Below are 20,972 nucleotides of genomic sequence, written 5' to 3' on the forward strand. Positions count from 1 at the left end.
TCCCTTGGGTCCAATCCAATAGAAAATAAATATTTTTTCTTATGATATTGCTTGAAACTTTCATGCTAGGTACCATCAGGATTAGGGAACTGATATGACTCAGCTAGCAAATTGGGTTTGGCCTGTGAAAATCTCCACCGGTCCGTCACATTTTGCATTTCAGTCAATAGTTTAGACTAATAACATGGCAATTAAATGATCGTTGGTTATATATTCAAATACAATGGGAGTGATTAATCTGACCAAGTATCATTCCCTTATTCCCCCTATTAGTGAAAATATCATCCGATGAAAATTTCTCCACGGTCCGTCACATTTTCAGAAAGGTGATTTTTCTGTGTAATTCATGTTATTTTCCATAATAAATGCTTTTGATTATTTAACTAAGCTTACTGATAGCATTGATGCAGTATTTTATTCAGGTTATCATTTCTGGACAATTTTGGGTTTTTGACCCTTCGAATGACAGTCATCGATGAGCTGACAGTCATTTTAAACAATGGTTCACATAGCATTATGAAACGATGGTACAAGCTATAAAACCCTGAAACTACAATGTTTTTGTCCTGGACCAATGATTAGAGCTGACTTTGCTGTTGTTTGAGCTGAAAACTTGCATGTCAGCCTTACCAAATCAAAGAATCCTACCCTATTTTGAAAATGATGACATTTTGTGATGACCAATCCTTTTTATCAACTTTTTTTTTGCAAAATGTTCAGTTAATCTTGGATTTTTTTTTATGCTGCAACAGCTTCACTGTACATGAAAATTGATTTTTTTCACGACTTCTGAAACAATTTGGCTCACACGTAGCTGCTTTGGCCCATATTGCATCCACATCAACCTGCAGTTTCATTTGTTTTCTTGATATTATTTCATGAATATATTCATTACCTCCACCACCAGAGGTGAAGGAGGTTTTGTTTTCACCCTTTTCTGTCCGTTTCTCTTTGTTAGTTGCAAAATCGCAGCTTTTGCAAGTATATATATATTTTTAATTTTCATCTGATTGACTTTAAATTTGAAGAGGATTTGTATTTCAGGTCACTGAATTCAACCAACCAATTATTTTTGCGGTTAAATTTGTTTTATGGATTTTTTTTTTAAGTATCGTGCTCTGTACGACATCTTCCTCTTCTTTCTTTGTTTGTCTGTCATTGCCTGCAGGTCACAATTCTAATTCTCTGCGTATTTTCATCCACGTTTTTAAAGTTAATAAACCCTAAACCAATCGTCACAAAACTTTACCAAGTTGTAAACTGAGAAGCCTCTCGATTTTGAGATCAAAAGATCAAAGGTCAACTCAAGGTCAAACTTCTAAATTCAAATTTCATCTGAAAAATCGTCAATTTTCATCCGATTAACCTGAAAATTAAGTAGCAATTGTATAGTGCATCAATAAATTTGGAAACCAACTATTTTTGAGATCAAAGGGCAACCTTTTAAAATCATCAATTTCAATCTGAAAAATAATCGATTTTCATCCAGTTGATCTTAGCTTTGATTAAGATTGTCAATTTTAATCTTGATGAAATGGACAATTTGATGTAGCCATGGCAACCTTTGGAGAAGAGGTGGATTTTGCAAGTACCGTGCTCTGCACGACATGTTTTTCTTGTTTGTTTGTGTGCAGGATATCTCAAAAAAGTTGTAGACGGATCCGGATTAAATTTTGTGGACATGTTTGGTGTGTGACAAGGATGAACTGATTTGATTTTGGTGAAGTTTATTAATTTGTGTTCTCCATATATTATATAATAATAAGAAAGGATTGTTGAACATTTGATGACAAAAGGTCAAATCATAAAAAAAAACACGTTAGCGATTGAAAAATATAAATCTAGCACTGCACAGCAGACGTGCTAATTTGGGCTATTGCCTATTTGTACATCCTGCTACTTTGCCCTTTGACGTTTTAACCCAATTATTACTTTGTGTTCTCCATATTCTTGTAATAAAGGTTTTTTTGAGAATTTGATGACAAATGGTCAAATGGTAAAAACCTTATGACCTGGGCATGCACGCACCCATCCTCAGATGGATGGACGGACAGACGGACAGACGTACACACACACACACACACACACACACACACACACACACACACACACACACACACACACACACACACACACACACACACACACACACACACACACACACACACACACTGCTTCCACTCATATTTTATGCTGCAAATCTTGTTACACATGGAGGACAATATATGAGTGCTGGGAGCAAAGTAACCAAGCTTGGGGCAGGGGTACAAAATGGAAATAATTGAGGCAGGGGTGAGAGTCAGTGGTTAAGGAGATAGCAGAACTTTACCAGCTTGCCAGCAGGAAGTGCAGCTCACCGCCTCTGTACAAAAGTGCGCATGCATGCATGTATATGCACGGGGACAGGTTTGTGCCGGGATATGAGCATGTCCAAGATGAAGCTCAACAGACTCGTGTTGTGGTATGAACAGGCTGGTGCTGTCCCGTGTTTTATTGTGTGCTTTGTATTTTAGAAGGTTCAACACCATAAATATGGATGTGTCGTTGTTTTTTTTGTTTTTGTTTTTTGATACTCTTGTAATTATAAAAATGATACCGCTGCAGGTGGTGTTGCTGAGTTGAAGGTTGAGCTTGACGCTTCAGAATGTTCTGCTTCAGGCAAGGATCTCCATCCCTGGTTAAATTGCATTCATTTAGCAACAGCAGACATACTTGATCATTATACTGCAACACATTCTGTGTTCTGCTTATCCTGTGCTGGATGAATATTCCCTTCATCCATCCAGTCCCACCAGCAATAAATATTTAGCTTTGTACAAACATTTAAGCACCGCTATCTTTAATAATCTGAAATTATTAAAGTTTCCAAGAGTGTCATCTCTTCATTTGCGACAGTTTCTAAGAGTATTTGACGAAGTGGTTGCAAAATACTTCAAGGTGTAAACCTTGTGTTTGTAAAATTATGCATCACCATCATGATGATGGTCCACCAGGCATAAACTCCTTTTACATATGGAAAGGTTCACCAGGACTGTGTGTGCGCGCAACAGAAATGGGTTCCGTTTTGTCGACACTGGAGGGGTGAAAATGTGGCGAGAGCCATTTAAACTGAACTTGTCAATGGTAAACGTGCATTTGTTCCAGAAGGTGGAAAAAATTTTTGGAAAACTCAAGCGTACACACCAAAGTTCCTAGCACAACATTCCACTGTCATACTTATATACTGCTTTCTTGAGGCGGACCCACTCAGCCAGAGAATGTTCAACCAACCTTGCATCCATGACTGACAAAGATATCTTGTAAATGATGAAGGAGCAGTTTTCCATCTTTTTCCCTCTCCCGCTCTCTCCACCTCTCCACCTCTCCACCTCTCCTCCCCAATCCCATCCACCCTGAAATAATCACCAATTTAAACCACAGTAGAATTTCCCGGTATGAACAGAACAGTACCGTAATTGTTTTTTTTAATAGCTTGTGTTGTGATCGCATATCTTTGTTGTGTTGCCGTTTTTAAAATTAATTAACACTCCTACTCCTTTACAATAAGTTGACGAGTTGTTTGCAGGTGATACAGATTCCGAAGTGGGAGAAAACATTTCTGCAATTTCTCATGGTGCTTTTACCTGTGTGCGTGTAAAGCAAGAGCCAAGTGATGTTCCCAGAAAGTCTGACAGTGCTGCGAACTCTGCAACTGGTGAGCAAGCGTCTCTCAAGCAAAATACCACCGGAGGGATTGGTCCTGGGTCTATCCTGATGTATTTGTCTTCCTCAAAATGTGCAACCTTTTAATTGTGTACCTCTTGGTTTGAATGGTAAATGCGGTGCACAAAGCATGATATGAAGCATGTCAGATTGTGCACAGCAATCATTGATTCGAAACTTGAGAGAATACAGAAAATGCTTCCCGAACTGTTCATCAAAAAGTTTTTTTTTTAAGTTTTATTTTGTTGCTCCCGCTTTGTGTCCCAGTCTCTGATTCTGAATCCTACCCTAACCCTAACAAATCTGATTTATACTCTGATTGAAGTATGCTAACCATCAGGGAAAGCAAGGAGCTAGCGAGCTGACGTTTTGAATGTTAACTCTTCGACGGGGCAAACTCGGTGGTGTAATGGTTAGAGCGTCTGCTCCGAATCTGGGAGTTCGACGGTCTAAACCCCACCTGAGTCGTACCAAAGACTTTAAAAATGGTACGTGCTACTTCCTTCGTGTTTGACGTTCAGCATTTATTAGGATAGAGCTCGGACGATCCCCAAATGTTGGCATCCATAGGGTGAAGGAAATTCATTCTTTGGGAATGCACCGCTGAGTGTGGTGAGAAATGTTGAGCCATTGTTGTGACGTTACTGGTATCCAGGGTGCCCCGGAAAGTGACGGCACTTCCCCCAAGCTCGGTGGTTGTTTTGTCTTGACCAAGAGTCGTGTGTGTGTGTGTGTGTGTGTGTGTGTGTGTGTGTGTGTGTGTGTGTGTGTGTGTGTGTGTGTGTGTGCGTGCGTGCGTGCGTGCGTGCGTGCGTGCGTGCGTGCGTGCGTGCGTGCGTGCGTGCGTGCGTGCGTGCGTGCGTGCGTGCGTGCGCGCGCGCGCCAATTCCACTACCAGCCTTATATCCTGTTTAAAAATAAAAAAGGGGAAGAGGATTGACATCTGAACTTGCAGCTTCTCCTTACTTTCCACTGCAGTTACCAGACCTCCACGCCATCCTGTTGATTTTATCCATTGTTCTGCCTGTCTGCCGACATAGAATGACAGTAACCTTCACAATTAGGACAAGTGTTTTGTTCTCTCTCTTTTCCCTTTCCTGAAGGTTTTGTGAGTGGCCTGCAGATCAAGTCCGAAGTTTTCATCGATTCCAACTCAAATTGTAAGGATTTCATCTTGTCAGAATTTAATGCCAAAAGCATCCAATATTTAAGTTGAGTTGTGCAGCAAATGTTTGGTTTTTGATTTCCCTCTGTACAGCAGTCTGGTGCTGCATTGTGGAGATGAAGGTGATTTTTGTATAAACTGTCGAACAGAACATTCTTTGAGTAACCCTATTCTCACACTGAGAGTTTGATGATGTGAACAAAGTTATGTTGTTGAAGTTCTTGCATGTATGAGGGCTATCAGAATTTTCTCCCCACATATGATTGCCTGTGTTTTCACTCGTACTGTACAGCTTTGAACAAATCGGGTGTCAAATTAATTTTCTGCTTCGCAGCTCTTTCCAAACATAACATGCAACTTCAAAATGTTCACCACCAAGTAGGGATTTGTAACTTAACCCCACAAAGTTAATATTTTCGGACTTTTTCGTCTTTGGAAGTTTTGTACTGCTCGACATTTTGTTTGCACAAATATTTGATTCCACCCCCACACGTTTTCCACGGGCTTGAACTTTAGCGTGGCTAAAAACAAAACGTTTATGCCAAATTGAACTTGTGCAACTGCATATTCACTCGGCTACCGCTATAAAGTTGGGAGGCCATGATCAGTTTTGTGCCTATTTTATAAGGGGGTTTGTAACAGCTTACCAATCTTTTTGTGGTCAAGCCTCTGCTGTCGGTTTCACCATTTCTGATGCATTGGGTGTTGACCATGGCCCTGCTCATCTTAAGAATGACTTGTGCAGTATTTGCGTATTCATAATTATAATTCAGAGCATGAGTGGAGCAGTGATTTACTGTGGTTGTCCAGCCAGTTGTTATGTCTGGTATTGCTCTCCATTTAAGCAACCTGCACTGGCATTTGGCTACTACTAGGTTGAGGATGCTGAATCGATCCACCATGGTCTTGCAGCATTTATCACTCATCACCTGACTTCGGAAGGCTAAGTGACGATGCCTGTGCAGTTAATGTGTGTTTTGACCAAAGTATTTTGTATTTTGTGGTTCACTTTGCCATGGTGAACAAAAGGGTACTGGTATAAGGATAATAAATAGTTTGCGTTGATGATGAAAGCTTTAGAGAATTAGGAGGGCTTAACTGAGCGTATTTTCATCCACTCTTTCCTTGCACACAATGCACATTACTTGACAATATGTATATATTACACACACACACACACACACACACACACACACACACACACACACACACACACACACACACACACACCCACACACACACACCCACACACACACACACACACACACACACACACACACACACACACACACACACACACACACACACACACACACACACACACACACACACACACCTACTACCAGTCCAAAGTTTTAGAACATGCCAGTTTTTACTGAAATTTAAGTAGTTTAATGTTTCAATGTACTTTGAAATTCAAGCATAGAACAAATAAACAATTGCAGATAAAAAAGAAATCATGGAATTGTTTTGTTGAACAAAATTTAATCTAAATTTTTGACTCATCAAAGTTGCCACTTTTTGCAAATGTAGAGTAACAGCCGAACATACTCGTGGCATTCTTTCGACAATGGAAATCAAATATTTAGTCCGTCGGTCAACGTAAAAAAACCAAATTTTCATATCGCATCTTGGCAACTGTGTTTAATTCCATCAAAATACATCTCTGATCAGAAAAAAATGTTGTTGCCAGTTTTACTCTGTGGTCCCAGGGTCATTTTTGGTTCAAAATAAACTTTGGTGTGAAAAATGCGATAATATTTGACCAAAAATTTAGTTTCTTTTGTAAGTATACCGTGTGACCCCTTAAAATGATCAGGATGATCCAATCCACTCTGAGAGTATGTTTGTTTCCATTTCGTCATGAGTCCCTGTGTGTGAATATTGTGCAGTTAAATGCTATTAATGTATAATTCTTCACTACAAGTACCAGCACATGGAGTCTCAAAAAGATGAGCATTTGAATTTCCATTGGACAAAGTGTCGCATTAAGAATTTTGCAGACATCAGTCACTTGTATTGTGAACCAATGTGTCCCACTTCAAACCACATATATTTACACCTGAGTCCTTGCTCCTTACGTTACTCCTCTTCCTCATCTTATCCAATTACAATGGGTTGTGTGTTGTGACGTTTGTCCTCATCTCCGCGCAGTGGCAGAGTTCGGTGCAGACAAGATTGTGGTGTCTGCAAGAGCACCTGCCTGAGCATGTCCTGTCTGTGGATGCACAGCTGCATCGCGTCAGCTGCAAAACTGCATCTGGAGCTGGTGCTTCCTCGGTCAGCACTGACACCAGTCGACCATCTTGCTGCTGCCATCCAAGCTCCACAGGGTTGGGGATGACTGGGTCAAGGACCAGGTCCTGTGACCAAACACTCGCCTGATATGCTGCAACCAAGCACCATGGGTAGGTGGTAGTTTGTCCACTTCTTGTTCAGGCTTCAGTAGTTTGAAGAGGTGCCACCTGAGGTCCTTTGCCTGGGTGATGTGGTGTCGTCGAGGACAGAATAGTGCGCACAAGAACTCTTCACAGCCCTTGACCACTTCAGCGGACAGTTCTGCTCCTTCTCTAAGCCCAGCCAGTGCAGCAAGTACTGTGGGGCTTGATGCAAGGAATGCTGTGAAGCATCCCTTTTTGCCCTTTCCTTGTATGTGTCCAGTTGTATCGCACCCGGTCAGTGCGTGCCAGTTGATTAAAGCAGATGCTTTATCTGGACCAAGTTGGTCATACATTGGTTTCAGCATGACTTTGTGACGGCGCTCCCTGGTGCCCATGATTACTGCTGGTTCGATGCCCAGTTGTGGCACCCTGTGAAGAGCCAGGAGTAGGACATCAGTGTCTTGGGAGTATAGGTGGACTCTGGGTCCTGTTTCTGCAACTTCCACCGCATGCAGAAACATGAGAGTGTCTGCCTCTTCATGTGTGCTCACACCTGTAGAGACAGGGCAGTCAGAGTTTGTCACGCCACGACTGCATGTCACGGTCACCAGGTTCCCAGCAGTACTCATGTCGATGAGTTTTTGAGCCAGGTACAGAGTGAGTGAATCCTTTGTGTCGTTGTTTGCGAGAAAAGTCCCTTTGTCTCTGATGCAAGTTGAATCTTGTACTATGTAGGATCGGATTCCCTTTGACTTGCCTCTGCGCCGTTCTCTTGTGCCTTCCTTCAGTGAAGATACTTTGGTATAGTTATCAAAGATAACCCTCACTTGGTCATAGCCTCAAGCTTTTGAGTCTATGATCTTGACATATGATGTGCCAAGGTCACTGCAGTTATTGAAGTTCTTGACTGCCATCAACTCCTGCAAGACTGCCATTCCATCGACTATGAGACAGCACCCCTTCTCTTTGGTCAGTTTGTGTGTAGTAGCTTCTTGGGTTGTGTCACTATCGGTCTGCACAAGATTCTCCAGCAGGTGGATTACTGTGCTTTTGTCAGTTGTTGGGTGGATCGATCCATCTGGTTTCATCAACACCCGGTTTGTGTATGCAAACTCGTGAGTGCCAATCACTGCTTCCAAATCAATGTCCTCTCTTAATGACCGCGCTATCACCAGCATCCTGGCAAAGAGTGATGATGTTGCCTTCAGTATCATAGCATCGGAGCCAGCATTCAGTTTGATCTCTTTTGCAGATGCACTCCAAGACTGCAGTTTGACCTTTGTCATCTTGGACCATAGGTTTTCATTGCCAGTCAGACGTTGTTTAACGAATCTCAGATAGGCACCCATGCCAACCTGCTCTGTTGACAGGATGCTCTCTTTGACATTGTGGGGAGTATCTCCTTTGACAGGAGCTTGAACATGCGGCCTGTCATGGCCTGGGAATCAGGCTAAGTACTGGACCCCTTGAGGATGTTGCATTGTGCTAGCACCATCTTCAGCTGTGCAATAGCTCGTTCCTGGCGACGAACTTTGGCCTGGGAGAGGCAGTGGTGTTGATGTGCTATAGCACTGTTGGATAGTGCAGCAAGTCTTTCGGTCTCTGCAGAGAGGCGTGCCAGCTCAGGGCCTGTGAGACAGAACTTGAGTAGAGTCTTTGGGTATGACGTGATCCCAGAGATTCCTCTTTGACCTTTGGTAGATTTGTTGAGGTGCTCCATGGCTTGGTCTACACCAATGCGAGTGAATGGAACAGTGTTGCTTGTGTTCACCGTGAAGTCGCCATTCACAAACTCCTGCCAAATGTCTGGGTCTGTGGTTTTCATCTCATGCATGCGAGCAATGTACTCAGGGATGTTTTGGGCATAATCTAGCCTGTTGTAGGCGAAGAAGTGGACACAGTTTCTCCAAGGCTGCCAAGTAGAGGAACCAGTTACCCTCACGTGTGGCACGCTGAAACTGGAGCAGCACCAAGACCTGATTCATGTACATGCGCACCCACTTGTACATTGGATCCTTGTCATGAGTGACATCATACTCTAGCAGCTGCTTCTCGATGTTCAGAGAGACTCCAGCTTCACTCGGGATGCCTGGTGTGCCGTGTGGACGTCCTGGTTGGCCCTGCATGCATCAGTCAAGTTCTCTGCTGCTGACCGTAGGGAGTCACGCACTGCAGGATGGTCTTCCAGGAATGCACCCAGCCAGAGGTCGAACAGTGCTTGCAGTGTTACTTGGTGAGCTTGAAGAGCCCTGTTGTGATGGTTGCCATTGATAATCTGGGTCACCGTGACACTGCTGTACAGGTCTGCTTCCTGCCACGCCTCATCAAGGCCGCTCCCCTCAATTGTCCTGCCCAAGCACTGCAGGGCACATAGCACAGTGTGAAATGCACCATGGCATAGTACCCACTTGTTCTTGTACTGCGGGTCAAGGTATTCAAGCTTCAGTACCCTCTTGTACTGGTTCATATCCATGGTTGCCACCAGTTTGCTGTCTGGTCCAGTCACGAGATCATTCACTCTTGACAGCTGATCCAGTGCCGTGACCAAAGTGGTCCATTCATGGGTTGCAGCATTGATGATGGGAAGCCCAAATGCCTGGTCCACTACTGTGGGAGCATCCATGGGCAGTGGGATATGTGTGAGTGAATTGTAGGCAGACCAAACAGGTACAGGCTGTTCTCCATCCATCCTGTCAGCTGTGGGTTCTTCTGGTTCACCTTCCTCTGTTGGTGGTGTTTCTAGGCCAGGCTCGTGAACACTCGGCCTGTTGAAGAAGCATGCCACCATCTACCCAATATCATTGGTCTGTGGGTTCCCCTCAATCGTACATGCAACCATGTCAATAACAGTTGGTGGCACATCTTCTCGGCCTACAGATGTCAGACTCTCACTGAATTGCACTGGGTCCACCACTGTTTCGCCTTGGTCCGATCGCTGGTACACTCCAAGGGCTGTTCCATGGAAACTCCCTTTTCCATCTGGGGTGTCCACTTTCTTGTCGATGTTGTCCAGGGAAGCCCGGATCCTCTTGTTGCGCAGAAGGCCTGGTGGCACATACACACCGTACTCTCTGATATTCTGAGAGATGGCATTGGCGATGTTACGTATTTTAGTGACGGTCATAAGAGACCCCAACTCCAAACTTGCTCAACAGCAATACCGCCTTCTGACTTCGGAAGTTGTGGTGCATGTACAGTGACAGTCCAACAGCATAGGGACTTTCAAACATACTGTGGAACGTTGACTCTGATGACATGGGGGTGAGTGTCACTTGTCTGTCTGTCATGCAGGCCTGTACTATTGATTGAGACAGGATGAGACACGAGTTGTGCAAGTGTCCGGTGCATGTCTCTGTTGTTGCCGCTTTTGCTCCTTGCAAGACCCATCTTATGAAGATGATCAGTTCAGCTGGTACACCTGATTCACTGCACCTGACCAGTGACCCATTAAAGGACCATGGATCATCCTTTCTAGACCGTAGGACAGCTTGCCTAATTATGTTGGAACACCGGAAGATTGTGTTCATCTCTCCTTTAATGTCTCTCTCCTCTATTGCCTGGTCTATAGCAGAGCGACCAGCTTCATTGGAATGTAGGACTGCTGGTTTCCTCCCTCGTGCATCAGTGATTGTGAAATTTGTGATGTTCTGTTGGATTTTCTCCAAGAGGACCTGCCGAGTGATTTTCTCGTTGTGAATTCCATGATCGTGCATCATATTGGTGTACGGTGCAGCCACCTCGGTCAGTGTGATGATATCTCCTTGATTCAAGCGCTCTTTTAATTCGGTAAAGAATTCAATCTCCGCCGAAATAGATGCCACAGTGTCTTTGTCTGACTGGTTGTCCCTGTTACTGAACCTTTGGGGTTGCTGCACATAGCGCTGCCAGTGCACTGTGTGGCAACTTGTGTGGTTCCTGATGTTCCTGGACAGGAAGTCTCCCTCCGCAAGGATGTCTGCCATATTCAATTTCCATTGGTCATTATGACTGGCATCTACAATCTTTTTGACTGATTTTCCAATGTCTGAAGTCCTGCATAAGTGAACCTGCTCTGGGTTTGAACCAGATCTGGCATGTTTCTTTTCGTGTTTGATATCTTGGCAGTAGAAACAAATCTCTCGGTTGAACGGACTGACGTGGGATCGTGTGAGTGACCTTTTCATTGACTGAAAAACTGGAAAATGGGGGTGTTCTAAAACTTTAGACCGGTGGTGTATATACTGTATATATTTTGACAAGTATGTTTATTTTCCTCCATTTCTTTGTTTGTGAGTTTGTTTGTCTGTCCACTCGCTTCTCGCCCAAACCGCTCAACCGACTGTTCTGAAATTTTCAGAGATTAATGTCACCGACCCTGTGATGGTCCCGCATTGAAGTTTCGTAAAATTTGGTCCACCGAAAAGGTCTACATAGGCCAATTTAAGCCAAATTTTCTAAAATCCTCAAATTTCATCTGATTTACTTGAAATTTGAACAGCATTTACATATCAGGTCACTGAATTTAACCACCTACTATTTTTCAGGTCACCATAGGCCAAAAGGTCAACATAGGCCAGATTTATAAAATCTTCAATTTCAATCTGATGAAATTGAAATTTGAAGAGCATTTATAGATCAGGTCACCAAATTCACCCACCCATTATTGTTGAGGTTGATATCAGCCTAAAGGTCAACATAGGCCAAAAATGTCAACATGAGCCAAATTTCTAAAATTGTCATTTTTCATCCGATTGACTTGAAATTTAAAGCCCATTTGCATATCAGCTTTATGGAGTAAAGCACTAATTATTTTGAGGTTAACATCAGTCAAAAGGTCAACAAGGGCCAAATTTCTAAAATCCTCTTTTCATATGATTAACTTGAAATTTGAACAGGATTTTCATATCAGCTCACTGAATACAACCACCAATGAATTTTTAGGTCAACACAGGCCCGGTTTTTAAAATTGATAGATAGGGCCGAAAACTATATGCAGTATTCATATATGTGTATTGTGGTGTCGTGGTAGTGGTGCTTCAAGGCAGACACGAGCGGGGGAACAGTTCAACCCGGCTTTATTGCACGAGCGAGAGCGTGAGCGTACGTTGCCCGTAACTCCCCTTTATTACGTACTCGATGCACTCTACAAGCCACACAACTTACAGGCTCCCAGGCCACAACGGCTACAGCAACCACTACAACGCCTCAGGCGGCGCGCACTCCTATATCCCTTGCAAGCACATGATCACGCCGACCACTCCTCCACCACGCTCCCCCACATCATGCCCTGCCCCCGCAGGCCCGCTACACCACATGTATGTATATATGTATATGTATATATATGTATATGTATATGTATATGTATATATATATATATATGTCTATATATATATATATGTATATATATATATATATATGTCTATATATATATATATATGTATATATATATATATATATATATGTCTATATATATATATATATATATATATATATATATATATATATATATATATATATATATATATATGTCTATATATATATATATGTCTATATATATATATATGTCTATATATATATATATATGTCTATATATATATATATATATATATATATATATATATATATATATATATATATATATATATATATGTCTATATATATATATATATATATGTCTATATATATATATATGTCTATATATATATATATATATGTGTGTATATATATATATATGTCTATATATATATATGTGTGTGTGTATGTGTATGTGTGTATGTATATATATATATATATATATATATATATATATATATATATATATATATATATATATATATATATATATATATATGTAAATATGTGTGTATATATATATATATATATATATATATATATATATATATATATATATATATATATATATATATATGTGTGTATATATATAGTGTTGTGGTTACCAGATTCGCAAACCACCATTCAGGTCCCTTAGGTGAGGTATCTCGGTAAGTGCATGTGTAGTTAGGCCCAAACCCGTTGTCTAGTGGGAATACATGTCATTTATACGAGCTGCGACTCTTCAGGATAGCCGTTTTTCTTTTACTATCTTTATTTTGGACCAACCGCCATGATCACAACCACAACATCAACCACCGACCACAACCACCGCTTCACCACAACCGCCACGACCTTTACCGTCACAACTCGCCACCATCGCATCACCGTCATCTCGCGCCACTCATGGGCACCGATGCTGGACTCGTGTAGGGCGCACGTTGAACAGCGTGTACAAAATCACGGATTTTCTGCTTCAAAAACGGATCAAAAACGACACGCCCACTTTTTGCCGTCCAATCGGTGAGCGAGGGGCGACTGGCCCCGCCCCAGGGCGATCGATATATGCAAATTTGTGGATCAAAAGCCTTCACGCCCACTTTTTGTCGGGCCAATGGGGAGCGAGGTGAAAGGTCAAAGGGAGGGGTCAAAGGCGAAGTTACGGGGGGATAAAAGGACGGTGTTCGTCAGTCAGAAGGGAGTCGCAAGAGAGAACGAGGGAGAGTCAGCAGAACGAGAACGGAGAGTCAAGAAGAGGAGAGTCGGAAGCAGAGGGTCAAGACTTCGCGGGCGGTGGAGCTGCTCGTCGTGTGCGTTGGAGTCGGAACGGAGGGGACGGAGCTGTGGAAAGGCGGCGACACCAGACGAGGGGGTGCTCGCGTCGTGCAGGAAGCTGCACCCGAGGGAGGCCGACAGCGCGACCTGGCCGAGGTGGAGACGCTCGTCGCATATAATAAAGATCCTCTATACCCCGAGCATCAGCAACCCCTCCTGTTTCCCCCGCGCTGAGATAGTGCGACCAAGGGGGCCCCTTTTCCCACCCCCTGCCAGGCACTGTCCACGAGGCCCGCGGGTTGCGGGGCCATCGCCGCTCCGCGTCTCATCACCAGACGGGTAGGCCCGACCCGGTCTCGGCCCCAGGCCTACCTCATTCTTGGGGTATTTCTTTTCCTTGGTTTTGGGTATGTGTTGTCGGCGCCGTCTGTGAAGTAGAATTGTATAAGTGTTGCCGTGTGCTCGGTAGTCGGTATTAGCTCTGCACTGTGTTTTCACTTTTATGTTTGCTTTTTGTGTAAATGGAATTGTGTTTTCTTTTGTGTGCATTTGGTGGAATTGTATTTGTGTGCTTCCCGTGTGCCGCGAATAAATGTGCTTTATTGTTGAACTGTTTCCCGCTTCGCTTCGTCTTTTTCCCCATTGAACCCCCATCTTGCTTCACGTAAAGGGTTGGTAGTGGGCTGAGTACGCCCGATAATTAATCGAACCGTCGAGGTCGACGATAACACCGCTCGGTTATTCTGATAGTACGGAACGGGTCGCTTAAGTGGCCCGTGTCCGAAGTCGACCTGCGGCGAGGTGCGATCGCCCGGTCTACCCTCCGCGTGGGTACTTAGGTAGGTCGAATTTGGCGAGCAACCCTATCCCACGCGGGGGCTGATTGGCTCGATCGCGGTGAGACCGAAAGGTCCACCCGTGACTGGTTCCCGGCGTTAGTCCGAGAGGGTCACGACTGGATTGTCCGTCCGGTGGGCGACGTGCCGCGATTCGAGTTACGTGGCCGTTCGCACGCCGGCGGGCGCGAAGACCGCAACACTGGTGTCAGGTCGTGCGATACAAATTCATCGCCCTCCTCGCGGCACTGGTATCGGAGAACAGGAAAACGGGCTCTCCTGTCTCCGGCTAAATTCACGGGAATCGGTCCAGGGGTGAGAGAAGCGACCCTCGATTCCCTCCAAATTACGAGCGATTTAAATTAACCCTTCACGAGAAGCAAGATGGCGTCTCAAGGCGAGCGGGAGCCGGGGGTATTAGAAATGTATATGTGTAGTAATGTAGAATCCATGGTCCAGGATGGAATCCCCGAGCAGGAAATGTTGATTGTGTAGGAACACGGACTCGCCCAACTGAACCCAGAACCTGAGGTGGGTGCGGCAGCGGCCGCGGTGTATGACACCTCCCCCCCCCCTCTCCACCAAAACCCTTCCCCGACCCCTGCCGAAACGGCTCACCCAAGCGCACCCGACATGACCCAGCTATACACCATGCTGGCAAAAATGTATGCGGAAACGACAGCGAAGATGATTGCGAACATGAACAAGCAAATGGACGAAGTAAAAACGAAGATGGAAGCGAATATGAAAAACGAAATGAAAGGCATGAACGAACAAATGAACGAAAAGATGGATACAAATACAAAGGAAGTGAAAACGACGATGGATGCGAATACACAGCAAATGAGGGAAGAAATGAAAGAACTACGGGGTGAGACGCAGAACATGGGCCGATGCCTGCAGGCGGGCATGAAGGCCGTGACCAGGGAGCTAGGAATGGCGACTTCACGTGTGGGAGCAAACGAGCTGGGTGGGGGTGCAACGGCTGACAGGCCCGCGGTGGAGGCGGGTGAAAAAATAATTCGTGGAACGTGTTGGGCGAGGGTCGTGACGATGACCGAAAGGGAAAAATTAAATGGGGAGACCAAAACGTGTGAGACGAGACACGAGGTGACGACAACGGAAATAATAGTTGAGACAAGGGAGGGAAAGGGTGAAGAGTTGGCAGAGACACGGGAGACAGAAAAAATAGAGGGAAGACTACACGATGAAGATGGGGTAAGTGACGCACACACACACACGGAGGTAGTGGAGGATAATGGGGGTGAGCTCGCGGAGCGTGTAGGGACCCGGTGCGAGCAGCGGGATGGCCTCCTCCAGGAACGAGGGGAGGGAGAATGCCCCCTTGAGGCGAGTCACGACCAGGTGAGTTCGGTCGTGCTTTGCGAGGTTGAGGGGACGAGTGCTGTGGACAGGTGCACGGAGAGCTTGGGGGGTATAGAGGCCCCGGAGACCCTTGTGGGGACACGAATCCCCAGTGTGGTTGTCCCTGTGTGTGTGGTGCAAGGTGTGAGTGCGTCCCCGTGTGTGGAGGCGACCCCGTGTGTGGGTGGTGTGGTGGCGATGGTGCCAGAGTACGTGCTTCCCAGCACGCCGTGCGTGGGTGAGGCACCGTGTGTGAGTGAGGCCGTGTGTGTGAGTGAAACGGCCAGTGTGTGTGAGGCACCGCGGGTTAGTGCCCCCGCGTGTGTGGGTGAGGCACCGTGTGTGGAAGAGACCGCGTGTGTGAGTGTCGCCGTGTGTATGAGTGAGGTACCGCGGGTGAGTGCCCTCGCGTGTGTGGGTGAGGCACCGCGGGTGAGTGCCCCCGCGTGTGTAAATAGTATGGTTTGTGTGAGTAGTGAGGCACGCGTGAGTGAACGGCCGAGTGCAAGGGAGACCGTGTGTGTGAGAGAGCGGTATGTGAGGGAGATGTCGGTTGGCATGCGGGAGCACGCAGCCGCGTCTCCCGGTGTGAATGTGATGGTGTGGACTGTGTGCGTCGTAACACGCAGGTATGCGTGTGTGGAATGGCGACGACGGAGACGGCGACATGGGAGAAACGAAAGCCGAGTAGCGGCTGTAGTTGTTTCGAGGACCGTGCCGGGTTCACCCAGCAGTGAGCACGCGGTTCGTGCTGTGCAACGCACGAGACCACCACGTGCTCGCTTGCGAGAGTGAAGTCCCGGTCCGGAAACGCACGCGGTGGATTTGCCGATCCCGCGGACGGACAAAGTTTAGGCAGGTAAATGGATTTGGACCGGACGGGTTCTCCACGCGATCGTGTGTGTTCAGCTCCAACGGGCAAAGCACATGTGTTCGCGTGGAAAACCCCTCGAGACGTGGGGCTTGTTTTTTTTATGCGCACGGTGACGTCATGGCTGCACGTGGGGTTGGAATCCGGCAGGAGGGGTATCTCTGCCGGATGGTCCCGTCCAAGGAGGGACGAGGAACACGTGCAGCTGCATGACGTCACGGGCAGGTGTAAAGTGCGCGAGCTCTGAGTTGCCGCGCAGGTGCTGCGCATGTAAAGAGAAAAAAAAAAGGGAAAACAGCAAGCCTCACTTTCGGGTGTACAGGATTCCTGGGCAAGGGGTGAAAGACCCCCTTACCTGGGCACAGGATGGAAACTAGTTAGGGGGAAGGGTTAGCTTAGTTAGACCGACTTCATGGGGCAGGGGTAAGTCCTCATGGAGTCCGTGGAATGGATTAGTTAGAGGGATTGTAGCCAGATTTAGGATGGGAAAATGGGAAATAAAATGATTTATTTGGAGACAGTGACTGACAGTGAGTGTGTAGAGGGGACGTAGTTTAGCAACGTAGTGTTAAAAGGGAACGTGCTATAGTTTAAGGGACGATGTGGGAGCACGAGTTAGTTAGGGGATGTAGTTAGAAGGATGGCAGAGTTCAGTGGTGTGTGTGTTGAAGAGTTGGTGAGTTGTGAGGCATGTGCTTGGTGAGTGAGTGAGGCCAGCGGGTCTGTGTGAGTGGAGCGAATGGGGAATGCATGGTGCGATGAGTGATTGGGGGGAGGAGTGACTCCCGCCCAAGGGACCCCGGGGTCAGAGTAAAGTGAGTTAGCTGGGTTAGTCAAATTGAAAAATGGAGGTCGTTTTGTTGTTGGTGGGAAAGTAGGCTCGAGACCCATTTGGAGGGGTGCAGGAGCCCTGTTGACGGGCTTGGGAGCGTGGCTGCGAAAGGTGAGTATCGCTGAGTGGGTACCCCGGGCACCAGGCTGGTCGGCCGCGGTAGGCCATGGGCCCATGGGGGGCCGGGATAGAGTAGTGGGCACGGGTGCGCCTGCTTGGTGCGGGGGCCCGGGCGCCATTAGCCGCGTGGGCAGTGTAGTGGGCACGGGTGACCCTCGGAAAGGGACCCGGGAGGCCGGCCTGCCACGTGTGCGTTTCAGGGGAGGTGCCATGGGGGCACTCGCCGGTGTTAGGGAGCTGGTAGGCTCGGAGGCAGTGTAGTGCCCGCGGGTGCCATAGCGGGAGATTCGGCAGAGGGTCGTGCCTGCCAAAGGGAGCCACGTGTCCCAGCCAGGAGACCGTGTGAGGGCACGGAGAGAAAATTGGGGGGGCGAGGCCCGAAATTGTAAGGACACCAACACAGGCGACGGGAATCTGGGTTGTTAGAACCAATAGTTTAAGCGAGAGGCGCTTGTTGAAAGCCCCGGGGTAGTTTAACAGTTAAATGGTTAGGGTAGATTAGGAGATGTACCCCTCCGCACCATCCATCCCCTCGCTGTCGTTGTGGGCCGCTGGACCCACTTTGGGTTAGATCGCCGAACTCTGGGGAGGCCATTCTGAGGCTTCGTTGGGCCTCGACACAGGACGTTAGCTCTCCCTTATTCCCCTCCGGGAAGGGAATGTAGGGGTTGGGAGTAGGCTAGGTGACAGGATAGGTTAGCCGAACAAGGACGATAAAGGGGGTTAGGGGACGATTTATAGTGGGGGAGTAAAAATAAAAACAACAGAAAAAAAATAAGTTGGGGCTAAATTGGGGTTTGACAAATTAAGGGAGTGGGTATGTACAGTGACAGGCAAAGGCGATAGGTTGGGAGGGAGACAGGTAGGTAGGTCCGAGCCCGCCTTCCAAGTGGCCAGCACCACCGCACTCCCTCCACCAACCTCCACTGAACGGCAAAGGCTGGCCAGCTTCATCTGCAGCTGCTGTGCTGCAAGGCCTGTGCCGGCTGGCTGTTTTTCTGCAAGGCCTGTACCGGCCAGTTCATCTGCTGGCTGTTTTTCTTCAAGGCCTGTGCCGGCCAGTTCATCTGCCGGCTGTGTTTGCCTGCAGCGGCCTTCTTCTGCGGGCTGTGTTGCCTGCACCTTTGCCATGCCATGCCCACTGCCCATGTACACCAGCCCCGTTCAATTTTGCTTTGCCCCCCCCTGTTCATTTCCATGTGCGCCAGGATCAAGGCAACAGTTTGCAAGCTGCGAGAACTGCCCTGTTGGCAGCTACAACACGGGCCTGCAGTGGCGGCCCGTGCACCGTGTTTGTGTTCATGCATCCATTCGTTGTGCTCATTGCGTGTGCCACTTGAGCTGGCACGGAGACTGCGTTGTGCAGCCCAAGCACCGTTGTGGTTCACTGCATTCAGTTCAAACCGTTCATGCATCCATTCGTTGTGCTCATGGCGTGTGCCACTTGAGCTGGCACGGAGACTGCGTTTGTGCAGCCCAAGCACCGTTGTGGTTCACTGAGTTCAGTTCAAAAGGGAAGTCCTTGGACTGCGTGTGAGCAGCCAGCCACGTTCCCTGTCACCTGCATTGTTTGAGCCAGAGACTGCATGCGGGCAGCCTGGCTCCCTGCTAACTGCTTTTCTTTTGCAGAGTTCAGTGATCCTGGGCCATGGTTTAGTGTAAAATTTGTAAGTTAAGGTAAGATGTACTGTAAATATGAGTGCGCCCCCGGCATGTCTGTCTAGCGCCGGCAATTTTATTTAAGTCGTCCGTGTGAGTGAGTTTGTTTAGGTAGTTACGCAGCCCTCAGGTTATTTATTTTGGGGACACGAATACCATGAATGTCGCACTCAGGGACCGTAGGTAAAATGTACTAGGGGAAAACTACACATGATGGCACACGAAAATTTGACGACTCGGGACGAGTCTGTAAAAAGGGAAGGGGGTAGTGTTGTGGTTACCAGATTCGCAAACCACCATTCAGGTCCCTTAGGTGAGGTATCTCGGTAAGTGCATGTGTAGTTAGGCCCAAACCCGTTGTCTAGTGGGAATACATGTCATTTATACGAGCTGCGACTCTTCAGGATAGCCGTTTTTCTTTTACTATCTTTATTTTGGACCAACCGCCATGATCACAACCACAACATCAACCACCGACCACAACCACCGCTTCACCACAACCGCCACGACCTTTACCGTCACAACTCGCCACCATCGCATCACCGTCATCTCGCGCCACTCATGGGCACCGATGCTGGACTCGTGTAGGGCGCACGTTGAACAGCGTGTACAAAATCACGGATTTTCTGCTTCAAAAACGGATCAAAACGACACACGCCCACTTTTTGCCGTCCAATCGGTGAGCGAGGGGCGACTGGCCCCGCCCCAGGGCGATCGATATATGCAAATTTGTGGATCAAAGCCTTCACGCCCACTTTTCGTCGGAACAATGGGGACCGCGGTGAAAGGTCAAAGGGAGGGAGGCTACGCAGAAGTTACGGGGGGGATAAAAGGACGGTGTTCGTCAGTCAGAAGGGAGTCGCAAGAGAGAACGAGGGAGAGTCAGCAGAACGAGAACGGAGAGTCAAGAAGAGGAGAGTCGGAAGCAGAGGGTCAAGACTTCGCGGGCGGTGGAGCTGCTCGTCGTGTGCGTTGGAGTCGGAACGGAGGGGACGGAGCTGTGGAAAGGCGGCGACACCAGACGAGGGGGTGCTCGCGTCGTGCAGGAAGCTGCACCCGAGGGAGGCCGACAGCGCGACCTGGCCGAGGTGGAGACGCTCGTCGCATATAATAAAGATCCTCTATACCCCGAGCATCAGCAACCCCCTCCTGTTTCCCCCCGCGCTGAGATAGTGCGACCAAGGGGGCCCGTTCCCCCCCCCTGCCAGGCACTGTCCACGAGGCCCGCGGGTTGCGGGGCCATCGCCGCTCCGCGTCTCATCACCAGACGGGTAGGCCCGACCCGGTCTCGGCCCCAGGCCTACCTCATTCTTGGGGTATTTCTTTTCCTTGGTTTTGGGTATGTGTTGTCGGCGCCGTCTGTGAAGTAGAATTGTATAAGTGTTGCCGTGTGCTCGGTAGTCGGTATTAGCTCTGCACTGTGTTTTCACTTTTATGTTTGCTTTTTGTGTAAATG

The 20,972-nt window shown here is 47.1% G+C and overlaps 1 protein-coding gene across 6 annotated transcripts in view; it reads left to right on the forward strand.

Moving 5' to 3' along the window:
* LOC147024143 (uncharacterized) overlaps positions 1-20,972 on the forward strand; it is a 77,914-nt gene that overhangs the window by 19,713 nt on the left and 37,229 nt on the right. For all 6 annotated transcript variants that reach the window (XM_085883758.1, XM_085883757.1, XM_085883760.1 and 3 more), the window contains 3 exons: positions 2,605-2,658; positions 3,566-3,694; positions 4,806-4,862. In XM_085883758.1, the coding sequence (XP_085739884.1) occupies positions 2,605-2,658; positions 3,566-3,694; positions 4,806-4,862 (240 nt within the window). The remainder of the gene's footprint in view (positions 1-2,604; positions 2,659-3,565; positions 3,695-4,805; positions 4,863-20,972) is intronic.

The sequence above is a fragment of the Eptatretus burgeri genome, chromosome 6 (genome assembly GCF_056783735.1).
Source record: "Eptatretus burgeri isolate ZD-2024b chromosome 6, Ebu_testis_v1, whole genome shotgun sequence".
Taxonomy (NCBI): domain Eukaryota; kingdom Metazoa; phylum Chordata; class Myxini; order Myxiniformes; family Myxinidae; genus Eptatretus; species Eptatretus burgeri.